Source organism: Ictalurus punctatus, chromosome 25 (genome assembly GCF_001660625.3).
Source record: "Ictalurus punctatus breed USDA103 chromosome 25, Coco_2.0, whole genome shotgun sequence".
NCBI lineage: Eukaryota > Metazoa > Chordata > Actinopteri > Siluriformes > Ictaluridae > Ictalurus > Ictalurus punctatus.
In genome coordinates this window covers 7,185,721-7,208,288 of record NC_030440.2, presented here as the reverse complement: position 1 = coordinate 7,208,288, position 22,568 = coordinate 7,185,721, and the positions used below count along the sequence as shown (strand labels likewise).

General features: G+C 42.1%; 2 protein-coding genes across 7 annotated transcripts in view; one reads left to right on the top strand and one right to left on the bottom strand.

Moving 5' to 3' along the window:
• Nucleotides 1-14,950, top strand: part of ppp1r13bb (protein phosphatase 1, regulatory subunit 13Bb) — a 56,725-nt gene extending 41,775 nt beyond the window's left edge. For 3 of the 6 annotated variants that reach the window (XM_017455940.3, XM_017455947.3, XM_017455946.3), the window contains 13 exons: nucleotides 1,287-1,461; nucleotides 2,421-2,617; nucleotides 2,840-3,004; nucleotides 3,256-3,448; nucleotides 3,998-4,144; nucleotides 5,234-5,358; nucleotides 7,563-8,049; nucleotides 8,187-8,935; nucleotides 9,859-9,996; nucleotides 10,186-10,319; nucleotides 10,621-10,787; nucleotides 12,930-13,129; nucleotides 13,420-14,950. In XM_017455940.3, the coding sequence (XP_017311429.1) occupies nucleotides 1,287-1,461; nucleotides 2,421-2,617; nucleotides 2,840-3,004; nucleotides 3,256-3,448; nucleotides 3,998-4,144; nucleotides 5,234-5,358; nucleotides 7,563-8,049; nucleotides 8,187-8,935; nucleotides 9,859-9,996; nucleotides 10,186-10,319; nucleotides 10,621-10,787; nucleotides 12,930-13,129; nucleotides 13,420-13,461 (2,919 nt within the window). In that variant the 3' untranslated portion in view covers nucleotides 13,462-14,950. The remainder of the gene's footprint in view (nucleotides 1-1,286; nucleotides 1,462-2,420; nucleotides 2,618-2,839; nucleotides 3,005-3,255; nucleotides 3,449-3,997; nucleotides 4,145-5,233; nucleotides 5,359-7,562; nucleotides 8,050-8,186; nucleotides 8,936-9,858; nucleotides 9,997-10,185; nucleotides 10,320-10,620; nucleotides 10,788-12,929; nucleotides 13,130-13,419) is intronic. The other 3 variants (XM_017455944.3, XM_053675673.1, XM_017455945.3) reach the window with 3 other exon arrangements.
• A 1,197-nt stretch (nucleotides 14,951-16,147) lies between these two features.
• On the bottom strand, nucleotides 16,148-19,597 carry ckbb (creatine kinase, brain b). Its single transcript, XM_017455948.3, has 8 exons — nucleotides 19,525-19,597; nucleotides 18,573-18,777; nucleotides 17,882-18,036; nucleotides 17,664-17,796; nucleotides 17,370-17,541; nucleotides 17,066-17,189; nucleotides 16,795-16,984; nucleotides 16,148-16,552 (listed from the first exon to the last, which is right to left on the bottom strand). Exons 2-8 carry the CDS (start codon nucleotides 18,763-18,765, stop codon nucleotides 16,374-16,376), a joined length of 1,146 nt encoding a protein of 381 aa, XP_017311437.1. The 5' UTR covers nucleotides 18,766-18,777; nucleotides 19,525-19,597; the 3' UTR covers nucleotides 16,148-16,373.
• Between the last annotated feature and the right edge of the window lie 2,971 nt (nucleotides 19,598-22,568).

The window sequence follows — 22,568 nt, the reverse complement described above, 5'->3', positions numbered from 1 at the left end:
AAGCAGCTGCAGATTGAAATTGGCTATCTTCCAGAGAAGGCTAATAAAGCTGTGAATGAAGTCAGTTGGTAGAAAGGCTCTGAAGACAGTGTGCTGGCAGTCACTGAGAGGCCACCACTGCCTGTGCTATATTTAGCTGTGTCACTCTCTGTGATGTGGTACAAGTCGCAAACAGAGTGCCACTACCGAACCACAACCCCCCACCCCCCATTATTTTCAAATAACACAGGCTAGAGTGTGGTGTTCCACTTATACCACAGTGATTTGACAATGATTACAGCATGTAATTAGTTAATGACTGCTTTTTAACGTTTAATAGTTAGAATTCATGTTGTGGAATGTCCCAGAGGCAAGTTAGTTCCTGTTCTCATCTGTGTTATAATTGCAGTAAACAGTCATTCTGCACCAGTCTCTCTCTCTCTTCCTCTCTTTTTCTCTCTTTTTCTCTTTTCTCTCTCTCTCTCTCTCTCTCTCTCTCTCTCTCTCTCTCTCTCCCTGCCTCTCACTCTTCCTCACCCAAACTCTCTCTCTGCCTCTCTCCCTCTCCCAAACACTCTTACTGTCTTTCTGCCTCTCCCACACGCTTTCTCTCTCTTCCTCTCTCTCTCTCTCCCTGCCTCTCTCTCTTCCTCTCCCTGCCTCTCTCTCTGCCTCTTTCTCTCTCTCTCCCTGCCTCTCTCTCTTCCTCTCCCAAACACTCTCTCCCTGCCTCTCTCCCTGCCTCTCTCCCTGCCTCTCTCCCTGCCTCTCTCTCCCTGCCTCTCTGCCTCTCTCTTCCTCTCCCAAACTCTCTCTTCTTCTCCCTGCCTCTCTCTCTCTCTCTCTCTCTCTCTCTCTCTCTCTCTCTCTCTCTCTCTCTCTCTGTCTCTCACTCAAGTACACACAGACATGTTGTTCCACCATGAAAACGGAAAGCGTACCTGAGACGAAGAGCGCTTACAGCTTCGACTTTCAACCAACTTTCCCCACATCATTGACTTTTTAACAATTTCTTTTTAGTCTTAGATTATTTGGAGTGTCTGCTGTATAAACCCCTGTGTATGAGCTGTTACTATAGAAACAATAAAATATGAGAACAAGCGCAGTAATATTTAATCAATCGTTCATTACAGCCGGAACTGCCTGTGCTGTTATACAAAAAATAATGCACACTTTCTAACCAATCAGAATCGAGCGTTGAACCGTGTGAATTAGCAATCATGCGTGTAGTACGAGTTTAAATGACTGTTACTGACTTATAGCTGTTTGTTTTGTCTCGATCTCCTTCGCTGTGCGTGTTTGTGTAGGAGCAACGCTTGCGCTATCTGAAGCAGCAGGAGCGGAGGCAGCAGCAGGCTGTATCTGAAACGGAGAAGCTGCAGAGGCTGAAAGAAAGAGTGGAAAGCCAGGAAGCCAAACTCAAAAAGATTCGTGCCATGAGGGGCCAAGTTGACTACAGCAAGGTCATCAATGGCAACCTGTGTATGTATTTTCAGTGATGATAAAGAAGGTATCTAAAACAAGGTATCTAGGCCTGTTTGCACCAAAACCTTCAATTTTATTTTATTTATTTTTTTGCAGGAAAGAAGCACACGATAAGATTTGAAATTCACTTTTGGGGTTTTAAAAACTTTTCTTCATGTAATAGACATCTTACTTGATGTCAGTACAGCTGCTGAAAAGTTAGTAAGTTACGTTACTTAAACATGCCTAAAAAGGAAACTGTAACCAGGGATAAATGGAACAAAACATGTCAGTAAAATGACCCAAACAGCATAACACAACCGCCGGGTTTTCCTTTAATACGTCACCCATCAGAATGTGCATTACACTTTTTACAGTGCGTAGTTCCATGAAGTCTAACAAAGCACAGGTTTGAAATTCTCCCATACACACACACACACTGCTGTCCTCACTGCCGAGAGCAAAGCTGAGCATAGAAGAATGTGTGAGCAGAAGGAATGACCGTAAAAGATACACGTCTTTTATAATCTTAAGACACAAAAATGGATTTGTAGTTTAACGTTGTCCCAGATTCATTACAATTTGCCTAGCTGATGATTATTGATGAGCAAATATCATAATCAAATCTTCCATGCAGCTTAATAATTTTTACCCACTCCCTGTTTCAGCGAAGTATATTACTTGTGTCCATCAGTTCAATCGATTTTATTCAATCACTCGGCTCATTAAATAATCTATCGCAAATCACATGTGAGAGACTCTAGGAAGGTCTTACGAAGAGCATTGAGTTGCCTTGTCTGTGCTGCATAATTTTGGACCCTGGATTTTGTAACCTAGCAACTAGTACAAAATACAGTTCTTGGCCTGTATGCAGTGTGTTACATGTGCGTCGTGTTATTAGCTGCTGAGATCAAGTGCAGAGCAGAGTTAGTTTGTTTGTATACGTGTTTATATTGTTTTGTGTTTCATCTTGTTAGCTGCAGAGATCGAGCACATCAGCGGACTGTTCCAGGAGAAGCAGGCAGAGCTCCAAGCAGCTGTGCTCAGGGTAGACCAGCTGAGTCAGCAGCTGGAGGAGTTGCGCAGAGGCAGACTCAACGGCCTGCAGGGCCTCGGGGGTCATGTCACCGGCACTGCTGCACTGGAGCTTCGCAAGCTTTACCAAGAGCTACAGGTCTGCACATACAACACGCATGAGAAATAATCTATATTAGGATAGCGTTTCAGATCAAGTCCTTCTCTAATGTGAATGTTATTGGTGCTGTGACTGATATGAAGTTGTAGTTAATCGATCATTCTGCGATTGAGTCAGTAATGTCTTCCTCTGCAAGCTATTAGTATTAGTCACGGTTGTACTGTTGTTAACATGTATTGTTTTCTCGTGTGTACGTGTCAGATTCGTAACAAGCTGAACCAAGAGCAGAACAGTAAGCTACAGCAGCAGAAGGAGCTGCTGAACAAGCGCAACACGGAGGTGACGCTGATGGACAAGCGCATCAGTGAGCTCCGCGAACGCCTCTATAAGAAAAAAGCTGAGGCACGTCAAAAAGAGAACTTGCCTGTAAGGCTAGGAGTTCACCTCACACCTCACAGACATAAACATGCTCTAAAAAGTAAACCTCTGACACATGTGCAAAGTTTGGACACAGCTGGAACTCTGAATGAAAAGACAGAAGGTCATAATAAATGCATTTTTTGCCATTGTGTTTTTTTTTTTTGTTTTTTTTTCCCCTTTGGATGTGCTAATATACTGATTGCCACTCCACTGTTCTTCCTCAATCTCTTTTTATTTTTGACTGTCATTCTCTATAGCTGAACCATGCAAACGGACCTCCTTCACCCCAACCAACTGCAGGCAATACAGGTCGTGTGGCAGCAGTAGGACCCTACATCCAGGTCCCGGGGCCATCACGCCCAGATTCCAACTACATGGTTCCACCAGATCCTCTTAAACCTCAGACGCTGGGCATGAACACTCCAGCCAATCATGCTCGTTCGAAATCAGGTCAGTCATTATTTCACCTTGTTCTACCATCTTCAACTGAGACCACTTATCTGGGATGTTTCTTTTGTATCACGACACATGATTTCTGTTTGTCCTGTCATTTTGGACCTGTCCTCATAGGCTGTGTAAAAGTTTGTATTAGCTTGAAATGTAAATAATTCCATTGAGACAGATGTTGTGTATAATATTTGGCTCTTGCTGGTCATCAAGCACCAACTAACCAGATTAAGTATCCTAAGCAAGCCATGTATCCGGTAGAGGGAGGTATTTATATAGTTAAGTCAGTAAACCTTTATTACTGTTTTATTGTTAACCAGAGTGCCTCTTCATTTAGACCGTGACATGTCTCATGCCTCCGTTCTCTGTATCGTTTCACACATTAGTTTCTGTTCAATTTCTTTCTTTCTCTTCTCCTGTAACTTATTGTGTAATCTCTCACTTCGTGCCTGATGTTTCTATGTGTTTCTCTTTCTCCTCTCTTTGCTCTATCTGTCTGTACTGTGCTGTTGTACTTTGTGTGTGTGTGGTTGGGGGGGGGGGTTTGATCAGATGGCGTGAGAAAACCCCCTGGCCCGTGGAAGGTCTCTGATTTAGACATCATAGTGGACCCGTTCCCGCCGTCTCCTCCGGAGTCTGGCCCGGGCCCCGGGGTCTCTGGCACCTCCTGCTCCACAGAGGGGTCAGACGGAGTCTCTTGTGAGTGGGAACGTGGCTGATGGAGAGCTGGAGGGATGGCCTCTGAACCTTATCCAGAGTACTGGACAGGATCATAGCAGTGCCGGAGTAGCATTATTCATTTGTACCAGTGAAACTGTAAAACATGGTCAAAAAGACCATTTTTATTCCACTAATTGGACCAATTAAAAGTACTTTAACCAAAAAATGGAAAGCACCCATTCCTCTGCTTTATGTACATAGTAAACCGTATTCATACACCAAATGTTAGAGGCCAAACATATCAAGTGGCTGGATTTGGGCTTGATGTGTTTGGTGGATATTACCAGTGCAGTAACATGAGATGATGTTGTTTTTATGCTCCCCTTTTTGTGCACTGAAACCAGACTTCAGCGCCCAGATTGCCGTAAAGTACACTGCTGATCCTGTGTGTGATTGTGGATGGCTGTGTGTGCCCATGAGTGTGTATTGGAAATGTCTGTACATGACACTGTGTGGGTGTGTTCCATGCTTATGTGAAACTGTACGCTGATAAGGTTCAGTGTCCTCTACACCACCTGATCAATAAACCACTAAACTTGCTTTAGCATCGCGTCGTCTCTGACGTTGAACTTTTGTTTCATTTGATGTAATGTCATAACATGTAATGACACACAACGAACAACACATGGCAGAAAAGTCATTAGATACCGTCTAAATTTTTTGTAGCGTCTTCAAGGGCATTTGGACAGCAGTATATTTATGCATTGGAGACAGATTGAGAAGTGTAATAAAGTCTGTATAGCAGTGCTTAATTTTTCTAATTCATTTTGATCCATGTGGTATTTTTATTTCTTCCCAGACAGTAAAGATTGTTGGTCTTTTCTTAACACAGAAATAATTTTCTTAAATTATGATTGTTTTGCTAATATGCACTACCATGTAAGCTACACTACTGTGAAAAAGCTATTATTGATTCCTGTTCATTTGCTGTGTGCACCTCCACGTGCAATTTTAACTAATTTACCACCACATGGTACTGACTAATACATAGAATAATAGCAGCGCTTATAAGTAAGATTTTGTGAGATGTCACATTTATTCTTATGATGGTTTTCTCTATCTTTGAAGCTAATGATGCAGGATGGCCCACCCTCAGCAAGGACAACGCATCTCTGAAGCCTCCAGACTGGAAAGAATCAGTAGGAGACATTCCCAGCAAAACAGCGTCTCCTGCTGGCACCCCGTCAGATAAGGTTAGGCTTCCTGAGTCAGTCCTTTTGTCTCTCTCACAGAAAAATACAGTATCTCACAAAAGTGAGTACACCCCTCACATTTTTGTAAATATTTGATTATATCTTTTCATGTGGCAACACTGAAGAAATGACACTTTGCTACAATGTAAAGTAGTGAGTGTACAGCTTGTGTAACAGTGTAAATTTGCTGACCCCTCAAAATAACTCAACACACAGCCATTAATGTCTAAACCGCTGGAAACAAAAGTGAGTACACCCCTAAGTGAAAATGTCCAAATTGGGCCCAGTTAGCCATTTTCCCTCTGTGGTGTCATGTGACTTGTTAGTGTTACAAGGTCTCAGGTGTGAATGGGGAGCAGGTGTGTTAAATTTGGTGTCATCGCTCTCACACTACCTCATACTGATCACTGGAAGTTCAACATGGCACCTCATGGCAAAGAACTCTCTGAGGATCTGAAAAAAAGAATTGTTGCTGTACATAAAGATGGTCTAGGCTATAAGAAGATTGCCAAGACCCTGACACTGAGCTCTAGCACGGTGGCAAAGACCATACAGCGGTTTAACAGGACAGGTTCCACTCAGAACAGGCCTCGCCATGGTCGACCAAAGAAGGTGAGTGCACGTGCTCAGCGTCATATCCAGGACTTGTCTTTGGGAAATAGATGTATGAGTGCTGCCAGCATTGCTGCAGAGGTTGAAGGGGTGGGGGGTCAGCCTGTCAGTGCTCAGACCATACACCGCATACTGCATCAACTTGGTCTGCATGGCTGTCGTTCCAGAAGTGTACTGTGACATACTGAAGCAGAGACTGGGCTGCAGGGCAGTATTCCAGCATGATAACTACCCCAAATACACCTCCAAGAAGACCACTGCCTTGCTAAAGAAGCTGAGGGTGAAGGTGATGGACTGGCCAAGCATGTCTCCAGACCTAAACCCTATTGGGCATCTCTGGGGCATCCTCAAACGGAAGGTGGAGGAGCACAAGGTTTCTAACCTCCACCATCTCTGTGATGTCGTCATGGAGGAGTGGAAGAGGACTCCAGTGGCAACCTGAGAAGCTCTGGTGAACTCCATGCCCAAGAGGGTTAAAGCAGTGCTGGAAAATAATGGTGGCCACACAAAATATTGCCTCTTTGGGCCCAATTTGGACATTTTCACTTAGGGGTGTACTCACTTTTGTTGCCAGCGGTTTAGACATTAATGTCTGTGTGCTGAGTTATTTTGAGGGGACAGCAAATTTACACTGTTACACAAGCTGTACACTCACTACTTTACATTGTAGCAAAGTGTCATTTCTTCAGTGTCGTCACATGAAAAGATATAATCAAATATTTTAAAAAATGTGAGGGGTGTACTCACTTTTGTGAGATACTGTATAAGCTTTTTTTTTTCTTCTTCTTCTTTGTAATAGAAGGCTAAGGGCAGTCAGGTCAGTAAATGAAGATCCATAGCTATATAGCACTAATTCAAAAACAGCAACCCCTGCAATCTAGCAATGTAGCTCTTAAGATAAAACAATACGTTTTTTTGTCTATTCAGATCTGTTCAAATGGAGTTTCATTTCTTTAACACTGGAGCACTACAGTATAAAGCAATTTTCTCTAAGAATGCCTGTGCAGTCAGACGAAAATATATTTATATTTAAATATGAATATATTTATGGGGTGATTCCCCAACAACTGCCCTTTGGACCTTCTATTTTCAGTGACTTTTTAGGTTTATTAGGTTGGGAAAACTAATAAGGTGGCTGCTTGGGTCCCCGGTTCGATCCTGTGCACGTGGAGTTTCACATGTTCTCCCCATGTTTATGCGGGTTTCCTCTGGGTTCTCTGGTTTCTCAAAAACATGTATGTAGGTGGATTAAATATGTTAAATTGCCCATAGGTGTGAATGAGTGTGTGAACATGTGCATGGTGTGCTCCGATGGACTGGCGTCCTTTCCAGGTGAATTCTCTATGACAGGGTCCGAACCCATCTCAGCACTGACTGGGATAAAGCAATTGCTAAAAATGAATGAATGAACGAATTAATGAAATAAATAAGGTTACAATTATGCTGCAAAACACTGGAATATTTCTTTACCCTTCTTAATGTAACACTTGATTGTTCTCTCTTTGTCTACTGTGTGTGTGTGTGTGTGTGTGTGTGTGTGTGTATACAGAAGACAATCAGGACAATATAACGTTCCTCTTTCTGTTGTGTAGGTGCCAGACCTGAGTAAACTGGGCCCAGCTCAACCTCCTCCTTGTAAGCCCCAGCCTCCTCCATATGGCACTCACACCAGAGCCCACCCACTTTCGTCCATCAATTCTGGCTCCACTGGCTCGCTGGACCGGCGTAAAGATGTGCCACTGTGTCCTGTCCCATCCCACTTGAACAACCCCCCTAACCCCAACGCTCCACCGCTACCTGCCTGGCCACGTGGTGGCTCCTCTTCACAGCAGATACAGCAGCGCATCTCGGTCCCTCCCAGTCCCACCTTCCAGCCCAGCTCTCCACTTTTCCCCCCAGGAGAGAGGTCTGACCCCCCTCTGGCTGTGGCAGTGCGCCCCTTTATCCCAGACAGGGGTTCCAGACCACAGTCACCTAGAAAAGGCCCAGCAACTATGAACTCAAGCTCCATTTATCACATGTACCTACAGCAGGGGGTGCCCAAGAATTACCCTCATGGCAAGTCTGCGGTCAAAGCAGGTAGGGTAGAACATTCCGTTTTTTGTTAGTTATTTTGATAGGTTTAGGCATTTGTGACCTGAAGGTCTTATGTATGCACTGTTGTGTTCACTGAGGGTATGTAAATATGTGGAGTTTTTTAAACCTTTTTTCTGCAGTGTATGGAAAGCCGGTCCTGCCTTCAAGCTCCACTCCCACCTCTCCCCTGCCCTTTCCAGGCTCTGGGTCTTTCCCTGTGCTCTCTGGGACTGTAGGTGATGTGGTAGATGGCGATCTGGAGACTGACGCCCAGACAGCGGGTTTTCCAGAATCCCCTGCTCCCAGCGTGGACCACATTCCTCGTCCCCTCAGTCCGACCAAGCTTACACCTATGGTTCACTCACCCATGCGTTTCCAGAGTGATGCTGAGCTCGAGGCCCTGCGCAGGAAGCTAGCAAACGCACCACGACCACTAAAGAAGCGCAGCTCTATCACGGAGCCCGAGGGACCCAGTGGGCCGAACATTCAGAAGCTCCTCTACCAGCGCTTTAACACTCTGGCTGGTGGAATCGAAGGAGGCATTGGGGGAGTGGGAGGAGGCAGTGGAGTCACTCCCTTCTACCAGCCCATAGCAACAACAGTGGGAGAGGCACTGGCCGATGCAGATAATGGCAACGCGTATACTGAAACACCAGCTTTGACTCTTACTGGCACAGAAGAAGTGCCCTCTCAAGACCTACCCCAGGGTGACCCAAACGATAACCAGCCAGTGCAGCCAGCCAGTGAAACAGCAGTCCCAGCAGCACTGGAGCCATCAGAAGACGACAACAATAACATCCCAGCAGGACCTGTGACCACTCTACCTAGCCCTGTCCCTGAAGTCAGCTCACCACAGGAGGCAGGAAGCTCGCCAGGCGCTCAAGCTACGGTGAGCTTCTCAAAAATGCACATGCTCAAGCACGCCTAGTTGTAAGCGGGGATTAGATTATAGGTATATAGAAGGTGGGGTAACTCGCGTGTAGTGTCTAGTGATTCTGTCACCATAATTTATCACATTAATTAGTTAGGTGGGTTTCTTGCAGAATGTGTAATAGGAATAATTAGGTATAATTGCCATTTCAATCAAATTAAACCAAAACTGAGCTCTACCTGCTGACCATGTAAAACAATCAGGTATGATTTCCATTTGCTCGGGAAGGTTAATTGGAGTTAACCAAAAATTTATTTTGTTTTTTTCTTGAGGATTAATTTAAAAGGAAAGATTCCTCTGCCTTTGCGTATTGGTGTTGGTATACACTACCAGTCAAAAGTTTAGAAACTCATTCTTTATTTTAATTTTTTCCCCCCCACATTTTAGAATAATAATAATAAAGTCATCAAAACTCTGTAATAACACAAATTGAACTATGGGAATTATGTTGTTATTAAAAAAAATACAAAATAAATCAAAAATAATTTAGCATTTTATCATCTTCAAAGTAAACCCCCCTTTTTGCCTAGAATTTCCAGAAATGTATTCTTTGGCATTTTCTCAGCCGATTTCTTGAGGATTCCCCTGAGATGCTTTTTAAACAGTATTAAAGGAGTTCCCAGGTACGCTGGACACTTATTGGCTGCTTTTTGGAATTTTTCACTCTACATCATCCATTTAAAAAAAAAATCGTTCATAGAATGTTCGTTTTCTAATGAAAGAAATGAATATGTTGGCACGATTATATTTTGTCTACAACGATTTCAAACATTTAATCATACACCTTCAGATTAAAAGGTTTTTAAGATCATGAGAAACATTTCAGTCGAGCGTCTACAAACTTTTGACCGGCAGTGTATGTCTATTTGAAATGTCTTTAGGAGAAGCGCACTAATCTAAAGAAACCTGACTCTGAGAGGACAGGCCATGGCTTCAGGGTGAAGTTCAATCCCCTGGCCCTGCTGCTGGATGCCTCACTTGAGGGCGAGTTTGACCTGGTGCAGAGGATCATCTATGAGGTACATTTTCACACGGAAACAGTCTTGCTGTTGGAATCAGTCCGCGTTGGAATCAAACGTTTCAAACACTTGCTGACTGTGATATGGCTGAGATCTTTGGCACATGTATAAACAAGCATTTCTTAATTATTAGCCTCATTCTCTTCTGACAGCTCAGTCGTGAGCATTAATATTCTGATGTATTGACAGGTGGAGAACCCCAGCACACCAAACGATGAGGGTATCACACCTTTACACAACTCGGTGTGTGCAGGGCATCACCACATTGTCAAGTTCCTGCTTGACTTTGGAGTTAATGTCAACGCAGCAGATAGTGATGGCTGGTGAGTTCACATCTTTTTTGGACGTACTACATCCATTCCAAGCACATATCTTAGTAGGGCCTCATTAAAGGGCATAATAGTGGTTCTCTGACAGGACTAGGATGCAAATTTACCACCTTTTTTCTCTCTAGAACCGAAACCACTAAGCTGTGACTCCCCTGTATTGAGCCATTTGAATTAAATTTATAGTTTCCTTACAGAGGTCTACCATCTAATATCATTTGAAGATCTGAATTTTGTCCCTGGAAAGAGGTAATGTGTGTATGTGTGTGTGTGTGTGTGTGTGTGTGTGTGTGACCAGGACGCCGCTGCACTGTGCCGCCTCCTGCAACAGTGTCCACCTCTGCAAGCTGCTGGTGGAGTCCGGAGCCGCCATCTTCGCCACCACGATCAGTGATGTAGAAACAGCAGCAGACAAGTGTGAGGAGATGGAGGAGGGTTATATTCAGTGCTCACAGTTCCTCTATGGTAAATGCCCTCACCTCCTCAGTCCCCCTCTCTTAGTATCAAGTATTTTTTTTTTATTTCTGTTCTATATTCTGTACATTAAGGTCCCAGGAATCATTAATCCATGATTGCTATAATAGGTACAGCAATATTGGACTCATGGGCCTGTAATGTTTGGGAATGAAATTTGAATAACTGCGGATATTCTGATGTCTACATCTACTCCAAATTTACTCACCAAAAGAGTTTCTGAGAGGGCCAACAGATGCCACAACCCTCCATGGCCTGGAGTTCAAGAGAACAAAATTGGCTGTGCTATCTGTGGAAGAGGGGACAGCATTACTCTCTTCCCAGTCAATACTTTTGCTTCATGCGAAATTTGACGTGAATTCATGAGCCTCGTTATTGTGAGCCATAGCCACAGCATTTCTGATTAAAAAAATAAATAAATTCACCTGGCGTAAAAGCCAATTCACTGAAACTGAAAAGGTTATGGGGTCATGAACGAGGCGTACTCATCTCTAATCGGCTAGTTTTACTTCATGTAGACTTCACGTAGGTGAACTTTGACCTGTGAGTTCATGAGCCTCGGTCTTGTGAGGCAGTAAAAACAAGAAGACAGGACTGTGAAAGGGTGAACAGTTCACCAAACGTTTGCCTGTTGTGTTCTTAATGCTGGTTGACACATAACGGGGAAAATGAGTCGCTGGTGAAAATCCAGTGTGACAGTGGCCTAACACAGTCTGAACTAAGAGTGTTGAAGCAGGTTGGATCTGAGTAACAAATTGAAATTGGACTACACACAAACTTGGAATGTGCTTTTTGTTTTTGTGCATAATTATTTAATCTTTTCTTGTGTAGGTTATACTTAACTTTTACTTATTTTTTAATTTACTTCTTATTATTATTATTATTATTATTATTTTTATTATTATTATTATTTTCTGTTTATATTTGGGCATACAAGTTAACTGAATTGTTTGACGTTTTTCTTTCATGTCTGTAATAAGTGTAAAGACCAGTTTTATACCTCTGCCACTAGGTGGTGAAGGCATTATGTTTTCAGGCTTTCTGTGAGTCTCATTATTGCATCTGGAGAACGAGAGGATTGATGTGTGTAGGATAGATGGAAATATCATTGTATCCAGCAGGTAAACTGATTAGATTTTGGGATTGATCACAGGACTTTAATCGCTTCTTTTCCTGTCTGAAGTATATTTGAGGTATAAAAAAATCTGTAACATGAAGGAATAGACTTGTTGGTGGCAAAGGCATCCCTGTCCACACCGTGATCACATTCTACAAAGTCTGTTAATCAACAGTAAATATTTTTCACTACCATTTCTAAACAGGTTATCAACACCTATCAGGAATTGGATTTCAGACCTGGCATGTACTTTTGTTCATTTGAAATAAACAATATATGTATAAAGCAGTGGTTCTCAACCTGGGGTCCACCAGATGGCGCCAGGAGAGCCGCATAGAAATTGTAGTGTTATTTATTTAAAAAAAAAAAAAGAAAAGAATTTTACCTGTGTTGCATGTTACTGTTAGCCACATGCTGATAAACCTAGGCTGGTCTAAATGGATAGGTTTTTAGATAGAGGACGTAGTCTGTTATTTCAGAAAGTTAATACAGAAGAGCCTAGTGTGGAAGAAACCTCAATTTTGACAACTCTGGGGGGCCATAAAGGGGGGCCACTACACAAGGGGGCCCTTATGCTGGAGAAGTTGAGAACCGCTGGTATAAAGCAAGATTATACATTCAGTGGGTTGCTTATAAATACAAACATGCAGATTGCAGTTAAATATAGATTCAACCAGTATTTTTTTTTTTTTTTTTTTATTGTTTATGCTTCTAGCATTGAGCCACACTGGCCACCGACATACGCTAGGGCTTTTGCGGTCAAATCCTGGGGTGTTTTTTTGTTGTTGTTGTTGTTGTTGTCGTCCCCCCCTTCTTCCCCCTCTCTGCCTCCTGGGATTTTCTTGATGGTAACAGTGGCGTTTCTATGGACAAGTCTGTTCAGTAAATCCAACTCTTTTTTGAGCTGTGTTTTTATTTAATGCTTCACACTATATTGCCCAAAACTTTTAGTAGTTTTAGGTGATCAAAAATGTTCTTGTACAGCTTCCACTAATGTGATATTTCTTTATGTGCAGGTGTGCAGGAGAAGCTGGGTGTGATGAATAAAGGAGTTGTGTACACTTTATGGGACTATGAGGCTCAAAGTGGGGATGAGCTGTCGTTCCAGGAGGGAGATGCCATCACTATCCTGCGCAGGAAAGATGACACTGAGACCGAGTGGTGGTGGGCCAAACTTAATGACAAGGAGGGCTATGTACCTCGCAACCTGCTTGGGGTAAAATATAACATCACTCTTATCACTGACTGTATATTAAACTAGCTCTTCACAGTAACCGTCTATGTATTGCCAAAAGGTCTACCTAGTTTGTATATCGGCTCATTTCTTTTAATAATCCGTAGAAATATCATGTCATAACCTACTGACTGGTACATTTTTAGTTGCAGTTCATTGTGAATATGGACATAATGTATTATGAGTATTTATGCATTTGTTTACTATAGATTTAGTTTGTAACTCCATGTGTGAAGTTTCATCTGTGTATGTGTGTGTGTGTGTCTCTGCAGTTGTACCCCAGAATAAAACCCCGTCAGAGATCCCTGGCATAGCTGACTGCCCCTTTCCCATCAGGCTGACTGGACTGATGTCTGGGGGTGTAGGATTTCCATTATTCACCCCCAATCTTTGCTGATCCGGTTCCTGCAGGGTTAAAGCTGCTAAACCATGCCTTCTCATTTGGGGGCCCAATAGAGAGACACGTACACACGTTAAACAAGAAGCCTCAGGTCCTAAGGTCTGTCCCATTGCTCCAAAATCTAGCATCTCTTCCTCACTTCCCTCCTCAGCCTTTAAAACTCAGTTTCTACCCTATGACATGTATCATAGTCGCTACACATTTCTGCACCTCTATCAAAGCACTCCTTACTTGGGTTTATAGCTTTTTGTTTCATATCATTGTTTCAGCTTGTGTTTCGATCTGGAGCGTATTTAATGCTTTAATTTTATTAACAGTATGCTGCCACAGGACTCGGTCAGAGCATGGCTGCTTTTGCTTCCTACCAAGTTCTCGTTGAACAAGGGACTCTTTACACTGAAGATCGAATTCTTTAGGGTTAAGGGTATATGTGTATATTTACACTACATTTGTATGAGTTAAGACCTAACAAATGCTGTCTGAGTGAATTAATTTTCAGTGTGTAGAGCAGTGAGAGTGAAATGTATGTTGATGTGTGTGTGTGTGTGTGTGTGTGTGTGTGTCAGTGTGTGTGTGAGAGAGAGAGAGAGAGAGAGAACAGAAATGCTTACATGGGTTAAATGAGAAGAGAACAAATGCTTTACAAATGGTGTATAATGTATAGTAACTGGGCCAACATATTGCAAAGTATCTGGTTCATATAATATGTACATTTAAGCAAGGGTATTTGCACGCGTTAGATACAGTGTTATCTGTTTGAATGGACGGTTGCCTCTCTACTATGATGAGGGTGTGAAATAAGTGTGCATGGATGAGCTATTGAGAGATTTTTAGGATGCACAGCACATGATGATTATTTTAAAGTCGACATATTGAGATAGCATAGCATATGAACATGTGAAAGATAACATGAGTGCAAGAAACCAAACTGGTGTTGCAGTACCATTAACAGTAACTAAACCGGCAGTACACAATGAACAATACGCGTTGCTGATTTCACTAGAATAAGGTTTGCCCAAAGGCAATAAGATGGTTTGAAGCCTTTGAAACATATTAGTTTTTCTCCGCAAGCAAATCAAGAGGTATGAACTGGATGCATATTTACTTTGTTTTACACTGTAGTATTATTATTATTATTATTATTTTTTAAACATTGAAATACATTGTGCCATTCAATTTCCCTCCCACTCCTATTGAAAGTCTTGTGAGTTGATCTTTACGCCCTGCCTCTGAGGCAGGAATGAGCTTTACCGTGGAGTTCACCTGTAAATACTGTGATGAAGCTCGAAAATGATTTGTGCTATGTTGAGTACTTGCCTGTGCAGATCTCTGGATGACATACAAATACAAACACCTTCTGTTCTCTACATGTGCACAAATAAACATTAAACAAATCCAAAGAAGACATGGAGTTTTGTTGTTTTCTGTCTTTCTCACAATCTAATTGGTCAACCACCCCTTCAGGCCTTTGTTAAAAAAAAAACCCAACAAAAATGATAGCAAGGAAACATCAGAGGAAGTGTTATGATGATGGACTCAGGGTACTCAAGGTCATTATGCTGGAGCATATCCTCTTCTGGCAACTACTGAGTAGAATCATTTAGAGTCTGAGTCAGACAATACAACAAAAATCCAGCTTCTAGGTCAGGCATCAGATGCCATGCAGGTATGACACTGGGGTCTTCAGGCCTCTCTCATCATTACTTCTATCTTAAATGTGGATTAAAACATGCTCTAAAAAGCAAATGACTCAAGAGTTCAAAACAGCCATTAAGCCACTGTCCATTAAGAGGATTGTGATTGTATAATGGTTATTATCCTGGATTCGTTTAAAAGAGAAAAACATGGAGGAAAAGGACTCTTTAGCCGTTTACCACAAGGGTAAGTTTCCAAAGTTCCAATAGCGGCCACTAGAGAGCAGCACAATATTAACACTCCGCAATAAGCTTAGCAAACAACAAAAAACACCTGCTGTGATTACTTTCTAGTGAAGAAAGTATTTTGAGTGGTTTACATAAATATATAAAGCTAAACCACTGCCATAAGAGTGTCATAGCATTACATATTCCTAAATTTCTACCCTTTCTTTCAGTTCTTTTTGTACACAGCCAGTAGTTGAGGTGCTTTTCATGCCTGTTTCCAGTCAAATCATTTTGGGCATTAGTTTAGCTATTGAATTATATTGCCTGATAATATTGTGGGCCGACAACTCAATTACAAGAGAAATCCCAACGCCCAAGGACAAAAATGTACATTTAAATGCATGTGTAACACCATGTGGTATGGTTAAGTTGATCAACGACAGTGAGTGAGTGAATTCTACTAAGCATGGTCAAGTAGAGGTACAGAGTCGGGATCTTGTCTGGATCGTAATGTTACACTGGTGTGAAATGTCTACGAAGGAAATGCGAGATTAACAGTATGTATTACAACCACCAAAATACGTTGACGGCAGTTCTTACAGCACTGGGACCTTTAGCGATACTACAGAAAAGTAATGATTTTTAAATGGTCATGCTTGGCTCAGTGGATTCATCAGGATAAGTGCACTTTTATGGTACCCAAGTTTTACTGTCATACAGGGAAGACACCACAACCAATTCCATGGGCCAAAGAGACTTTATTTCAGGTGTTAAAGAGCCATCCTCAAGACGCTGGGAGGTACAAAATCCTTTGGACTGATGGAAGACTCGTCTAACTTTAGTGCCACTAACATGGGCAGAGTGAGCTCCTTGATGTGGTTAACATTACTGGTTTGGAGGAAAAGAGTGCTGCTGAAGGCAGGAGGAGTCAATTTGGGATTATGGTTGGGTCATAAAGCAGTGTTCACTTCTGCTCAGGCATCAGATCATCAATTGACTGGCCAGCTTCCAGACACTTCTCCATGTCTACGAGGAGCTTGACACCATCTACAACCATCTGTACCAGCTCCACCTCAGAGAAGCCCAGACGGTCAGCATTGGAGATGTCAAAGACGCCACCCACTGCAGCAGTGTCTACTCCACCTAGACAGGGGAACATGGAGGATTGTTACCAGAGAACCACATGGTAGATACGTTTGTTATTATAAGGGACAAATAAAGTCTTCGTAATTAACACAGTGGAACGAGTCCCTAGCAATTCAGTTACAGTCGATTAGTGTTCGAATCCTTCTTAAACTTAGAATGTACTATTAACATTCAATAGCATTGCTTTGCAATTAATGTACACCTAGCTGCAGGTTGCATACTGTACTTGTATCTTGTACCTGTTCCGCGTTTCTGAAGCCTCAGCTTCTTGAGGATCTCTCCAAACTTCTCGTGTTTGCTCAGGTTTGGAAGCTTAACGTGGACGCCACCACGCAGCCCTGTCCCCAGGTTAGAGGGGCAGGTGAGTATGTAGCCCAGGTGCTCATTCCACATGAATTCATGGCTCTTCTCTTTGAAGAGAGATTCAATCTACAAGGTAAATGCAACATCACGTTTTACAGTTTATCCACACTGCATCTCCAAGTTTAATCCATCTTTAGTTGCACAAACCTTTGTGAGCCCTGTGCAGAAGCGAGTGAAAACTTCCTTCATGTTGCCACCCTTCTGCATGGAGATGACACGGAGGTGGTCTTCCTCATTCACCCAGACCAGGAAGGTCTTGTCATCATTGTGCCTTAAAGCATAAAGATGGCAAAAGGAAGTAAAAATAAATGACCAATGTGTTTAGACGCAAGCATATCCCCAATTCAGCCAGTCATTAAGTAATTGGACTGCAAGAATTAAGATGGGATCAATATTTACAAATTCAGTGATATTTAGTTCAATGCCGAGGAAACACCAAAAGCTTACTTACCAGATCCCCCTTCCATCAGGCCAATCACGAGCCATCCCAGAGGCCAACAGCAGTGGGGACACTGGTTTGTCAAACAGGAAGTGATCATCAATCAGCTGCTGCTGCTCCTCCTCAGTCATGTTCTTCAGGGCATAGTATTTTCCTTTAAGTTCACCCTCAAGACTATCTACAGCTGTATAATAAAGCAACAGAGCTGCCTAAGGTACCGTCTCACATATTTCATGTATGATTCCATAAACAGACCACAAATAGCTCGAGATGGAAAATATGAATATTTGGAAACCATACACAGACCTTCAACAGCCAGAGCTTCAATGGCACGCCTCTCACCACGGCTGCAGTGAGGGGGCAGGCAGAAGCCACGGATACTCCTGCCAGTTCTTACTCTGGAGCTCAAGACATAGTTAGGGTCAAGGTCATCTCCCCCCTATAACAATGATTAGATGCTTTTACAGTCCAATCTAATGTGGCAAAACAAACTTAACACAGGGGGGCACACGAATTGCACATACCTGAAGGTTGTCTGGGTTCAGGTCAGTCTTGTGCTTGTCTGTGGGCTTGTAGCCTCCATGGCGGTCTTCGATGACTGGGTCCAGAAGATCTTTAAACACCTCATATGTCTCCTCATCACCAGCAACACAGCCCACAGTCATGATGAATGGATGGCCTAGAAGGAAGGGGGGGGAGGGATTGCATATAAAATATAGCAAGTCTATTTTGACAGGTCGAGGCAGACCATTTGGTTGCCAAAGCTACAGCAAGATCAGTCATGTCACAGATGATGGGTCCAGTAGAGCATAAATTCAAACTGGGCAAGAATCTACACAAAGAGGAATGGTGGTGGAAATCCTAAAACCACTACCATTGGGGGGGGTTGAGTTTACTGTACATGGCCATACATTTGCTTATATCTACACAAAGTTGAGTTATTTGAGCTTGAAAACACTATCCAATTACGATCAACAGTGCTTTGGTACAAGGTCACTTGCAAGTCAAACAAGTTCTCTCTGCTGACTTTGTAGTGAGTAGTATGCTCTTTACCCAAACTTCACGTTCACTTGAACCCATCACCTCAAACGGGTATGGTTCAGGTATGTTGAGAGCTGAGAAGGAGCAAAAAAAACATGGGCCATCTCTCCATTCAATGACCAGAATTAGAAACCATAAAAAGATGTGACCTTCAAAAAGCAGGGAAGGTCTTACCTGGGTTATCAACCCCGGTTTGGATGACGTCATCCAGTGTGAAGCCGCTGGAGGTTTCCTTGTCCCGCAGGCTTGCATACAACTCCGGGGTAAGCACCTTGGCCATGTGGTTGTTGTGCTGGCTGAGGTCGGGGTACTCCTGCTCCGCCGTGTAGTTCATCTTCAACTTGTTGTGGGTGTTGCCGAACGGCATGGCTGCTCAGAGCTAAGGGAAAAAAGCCACTCGTTAGACGCGTCACAGACCAAATGGTGTGCCAGAGCATCCAAGGACGAAGCCTCCCTCCCCCTTCAGCCGCATTAATTCTGACGTAACGGTATTAAAGCGCCCGTTTCCCGCAGCGGTGCAGGAATTCAGCCCTCAAACCCAGACACACTGCACGATATAAAACAGGCTTGCAATGCCGCGTTCAACATACCCTTGCAGTTTTCAATCATGAAGCTGGCATGTAAATGTGATGGCATCTGCACAGCCACCCAGATGCCAACTCGAATGGATAGAAAGAAATAAAGTGACGCTTCTTGCGCACAAAATGCGTAATTGCGCAGCGTCCTAAAAACAAGACAACTTGTAGGTAGGTTAAACCTTGCAGACGGACCGCAAGGTCGTCGCTGATGTTCTTGAGAACAGACTAGATCTTTATTCATGTCCTTCAATAACAAAAGAGCAATCCCAGGAAACGAGGAAATCGTTACTGGTCAGTGGATTTGTCATACACGATGGTGTCCGATTTAAAATTTATTTAACGCATCTTATATATTTTTTATTTATTTACTTATTTACACACACCAAATGTATTCGACAATGCAGAGATGCTGAAGCTGCCTGATTGAGGAGTATTTTCTCAAAATATTACCAACAATCATCAAATAAACATTAAATGGTTACATTCACATCATGGTTAACTGCATTACCACAGAGGAAAAACCCAAATAAGTAAAACACCCATCCTACCTTTTAGTCTATTTTCTATGGGGGGGAAAAAACTCTTCCTTTAGTCCACAAACAAGCACAACGACGCTGATTATGGTCTCCAGAAATAAGCAGCTTTGCCAGGTTTTATACGGCGCCGGAGCTCTGCTCTGATTGGCTGCTATTTGAGTCCATTCACTCTATTGGAGCTCGAGCGCCAGCATCTAGTGATGGCCCGCGTGGATCATGTGACCTTTCCTTTTTTTTTTTTTTTTTTTTAATTATTATTCTTGACAGCTCACCCTGGAGATGACTGGCATGGAGGCAGAGAGGCATTTGCTGGAATGAGACACTGCTTCAGCCCCTTCAGGAGGGCAGCAATGAGCAGCTACTTCAGCTGTAATACACGAAAAACGCGGAAGAAGTGATGAGAGCTGTTTGTTTCTTCTCAATCCCATGCCCAGTCTTCCGGTGGACGGTCTGTATTCACTGTTTAAAATCATTTCTGCATACTTAAAGTGGAACCGTACTAACATGTGGTGTTTCAACATGAAACGGTCTCATTTCCTCTACTGAACACACACACACACACACAAAATATGACAGATTTACCTTTAGTGCACGTGCTGCTGTCGGCATTCACGTTTATATATGCTTGTTGTGTGCAAATGTTTGTGCACCCCTCACAAAATGACACATTTAGTTGATTTCTAAAAATGCTGCAATCTATATAACATTTTTTCGTTCTGCAAAGCTACTATCCATAGTTACTTTCTGTGTGATGAAATGAAACGGAAATAAATAAATAAATAAAGTAGTAGTGGTGTGTGCAAACGTTTGGACACTATTAAGGCACTACTTAGTAACACCCCCTTGGCAGATATCACAGCTTGTTAGTGTGTTGTTTTTTGTTGTTGTTGTTTTTGTTTTTTTTTGTACCCAGCTAGGAGTCTTTCTATTCTTATTTAATGACTTTTCCCCACACTCTTGCTTGCAGAATGCTTCTAGTTCGAAGATATTCTTGTCCACTCACACATTAACTACCCGTTCATTGTTTCCTGTGCGACTGGCTGCCAGACAACACCAAACCGCAACTATAATGCATGCTTAATAGTTGGTAAGGTGTTCTTTTCGTCAAATGCTGCTCCTTTTTCTCCAAACATAGCTTTGGTGATTGTGGATTTTCATTTTTGAAATGAAGAGTTTTGGTTTTCCTTCATCAGACTACAGCACTTATTTTTCTAAAGGTCTCTGGATTATCTAGATGTTGTTTCGTATGCTTCAGACATTGACTTTTGTGATGAGGTCACAGATAAGGTTTCCTTCTGATGATTCTTCCATGCAGACTAAGTTTGTGCAACCAGTGCTGCAAAGCAGAACTGTGCACCACCAGTCCTGTGTCAGCTAAACCTTCCTGCACGTCCTTGCTGTCATTTGGGGATTTTGCTTTGCTTTTCTGGCCAGCATACAAGCTATTAGCTATCGGACAGTGCTCCTGGACTCCACATTTTCACTTAACTGGCATTTATTAATGACATTTCAGTCAGTGGAAATTGTGAACTGGAAACACTTTGATCTTTTTCTTATAGCCTTACTCTGTGTTGTATGCTTCAATTAGTTTATATATATATATATATATATATATATATATATATATATATATATATATATATATATATATATATATATATATATATACACACACAGTATATTCTCAGTCAGTGGCAATTCTGGACCCGAGTAACAAATGAGTCCTAATGAATCAGACAAGTCCTAAATAGTTAATTAAGTTCTGTGACTTTACAAACTTAACTAAATATAACATAACTGTGCATTAACATTCACAGACAATTTTATTTTTAAAAATAGTTTGCTGCGACGTGTATGTTTATTTATTTTCACTTCAAAAATAAGCAAAATATGTGATTTGTCCTTTTGTATACAGCCGCATAACACAGGTTATGTTTGGATAATTTTAACAGCATTTTTTTGCAAAAGTAATACAAATAGATGAATTCACTCTAGACTCAGAGGCCCATCTTTTTACTGTAGCTTTTACCTAAAAAGTGCATTTGGTGTACCTTTGAAGCCTCACTCTTCCTGGTGAATGATAGATATTTAAGTTACAAAAGATATCCTCTTGATTGAGGGTACAGCAATAAGGAAAGGTATCGTTTTTGTTTAAGAGTTTTCTTACATTTCCTCCATTTCTTATTTGCACTAGAACCTCTCCAGCCATAAGGAGTGGATTTGTAATTTTACTGTTCCCAAAAAAAAACATAGATGTATTCAGAGGACTTCTGTATATATGGTTTTATTTAATGGTTTCATCCCGCCTCCCAAAATGGTGTACTGGCTTCTGTAGATTGCCGCTAGATGTTTGTGTGCGTGTGTATGTGTGTGTGTGGGTGTGTGTGTGTGTGTGTGTGTGTGTGTGTGTGTGTGGGTGTGTGGTGGACCGTATTCCTGCCTTGCACCAGATTAGGCTCTGGACCCACCATGACCCAGATGAGGATAGAGTGGTTAATGTTAATGAATGAATGAATGAATAAAACAAACCAGGCACATCTAGACAGTAGATCTTTTACCAGTACTTTGCTAAAACAGTGGATCGTACCATAGCTAAGTGTTCATACCGTAGCCATCTTTGCTGTGAATAAGCTCTCAAGCTCAGTTATTGTACCTCAGACCTACACTGAATATATATATATATATATATATATATATATATATATATATATATATATATATATATATATATATATATATATATAAAGTTGCTTTAGTCCCCTTAAGGTGTCCTTGAGCAGCAATAATCAAGGATTCATGAGCCAAGGAGGACACAAACCCATTTAGTGAAGTGGAAACTAAAGATTTGTCATTTTTGAAGTTGAGACCATGACAGCAAACAGCAGAATAGTGTTAGTCTGGGTCTATTTCTGACAGCGGTGTCCTTGTAGACTTTGTTTGATGGACTGTTGGTGTTGTGACAGTGAGCCACTTAAGCATGTGTGTCTAGAAAAGCAGTCTTTTGACTGCTATTGAAAAACACTCCAGTATTTTCTTTTACAGAATGAGTTCTTGAC

Excerpts from the sequence above, each read along its gene's own strand:
- ckbb (XM_017455948.3), bottom strand. The coding sequence starts at position 18,765 with ATGCCGTTCGGCAACACCCACAACAAGTTGAAGATGAACTACACGGCG. Across the intron at positions 17,190-17,369 it reads CCTGATGGAAGGGGGATCTG|GCACAATGATGACAAGACCT; the intron begins GTAAGTAAGCTT and ends TTATGCTTTAAG. Across the intron at positions 16,553-16,794 it reads GCTTCAGAAACGCGGAACAG|GTGGAGTAGACACTGCTGCA; the intron begins GTACAAGATACA and ends TCCCCTGTCTAG.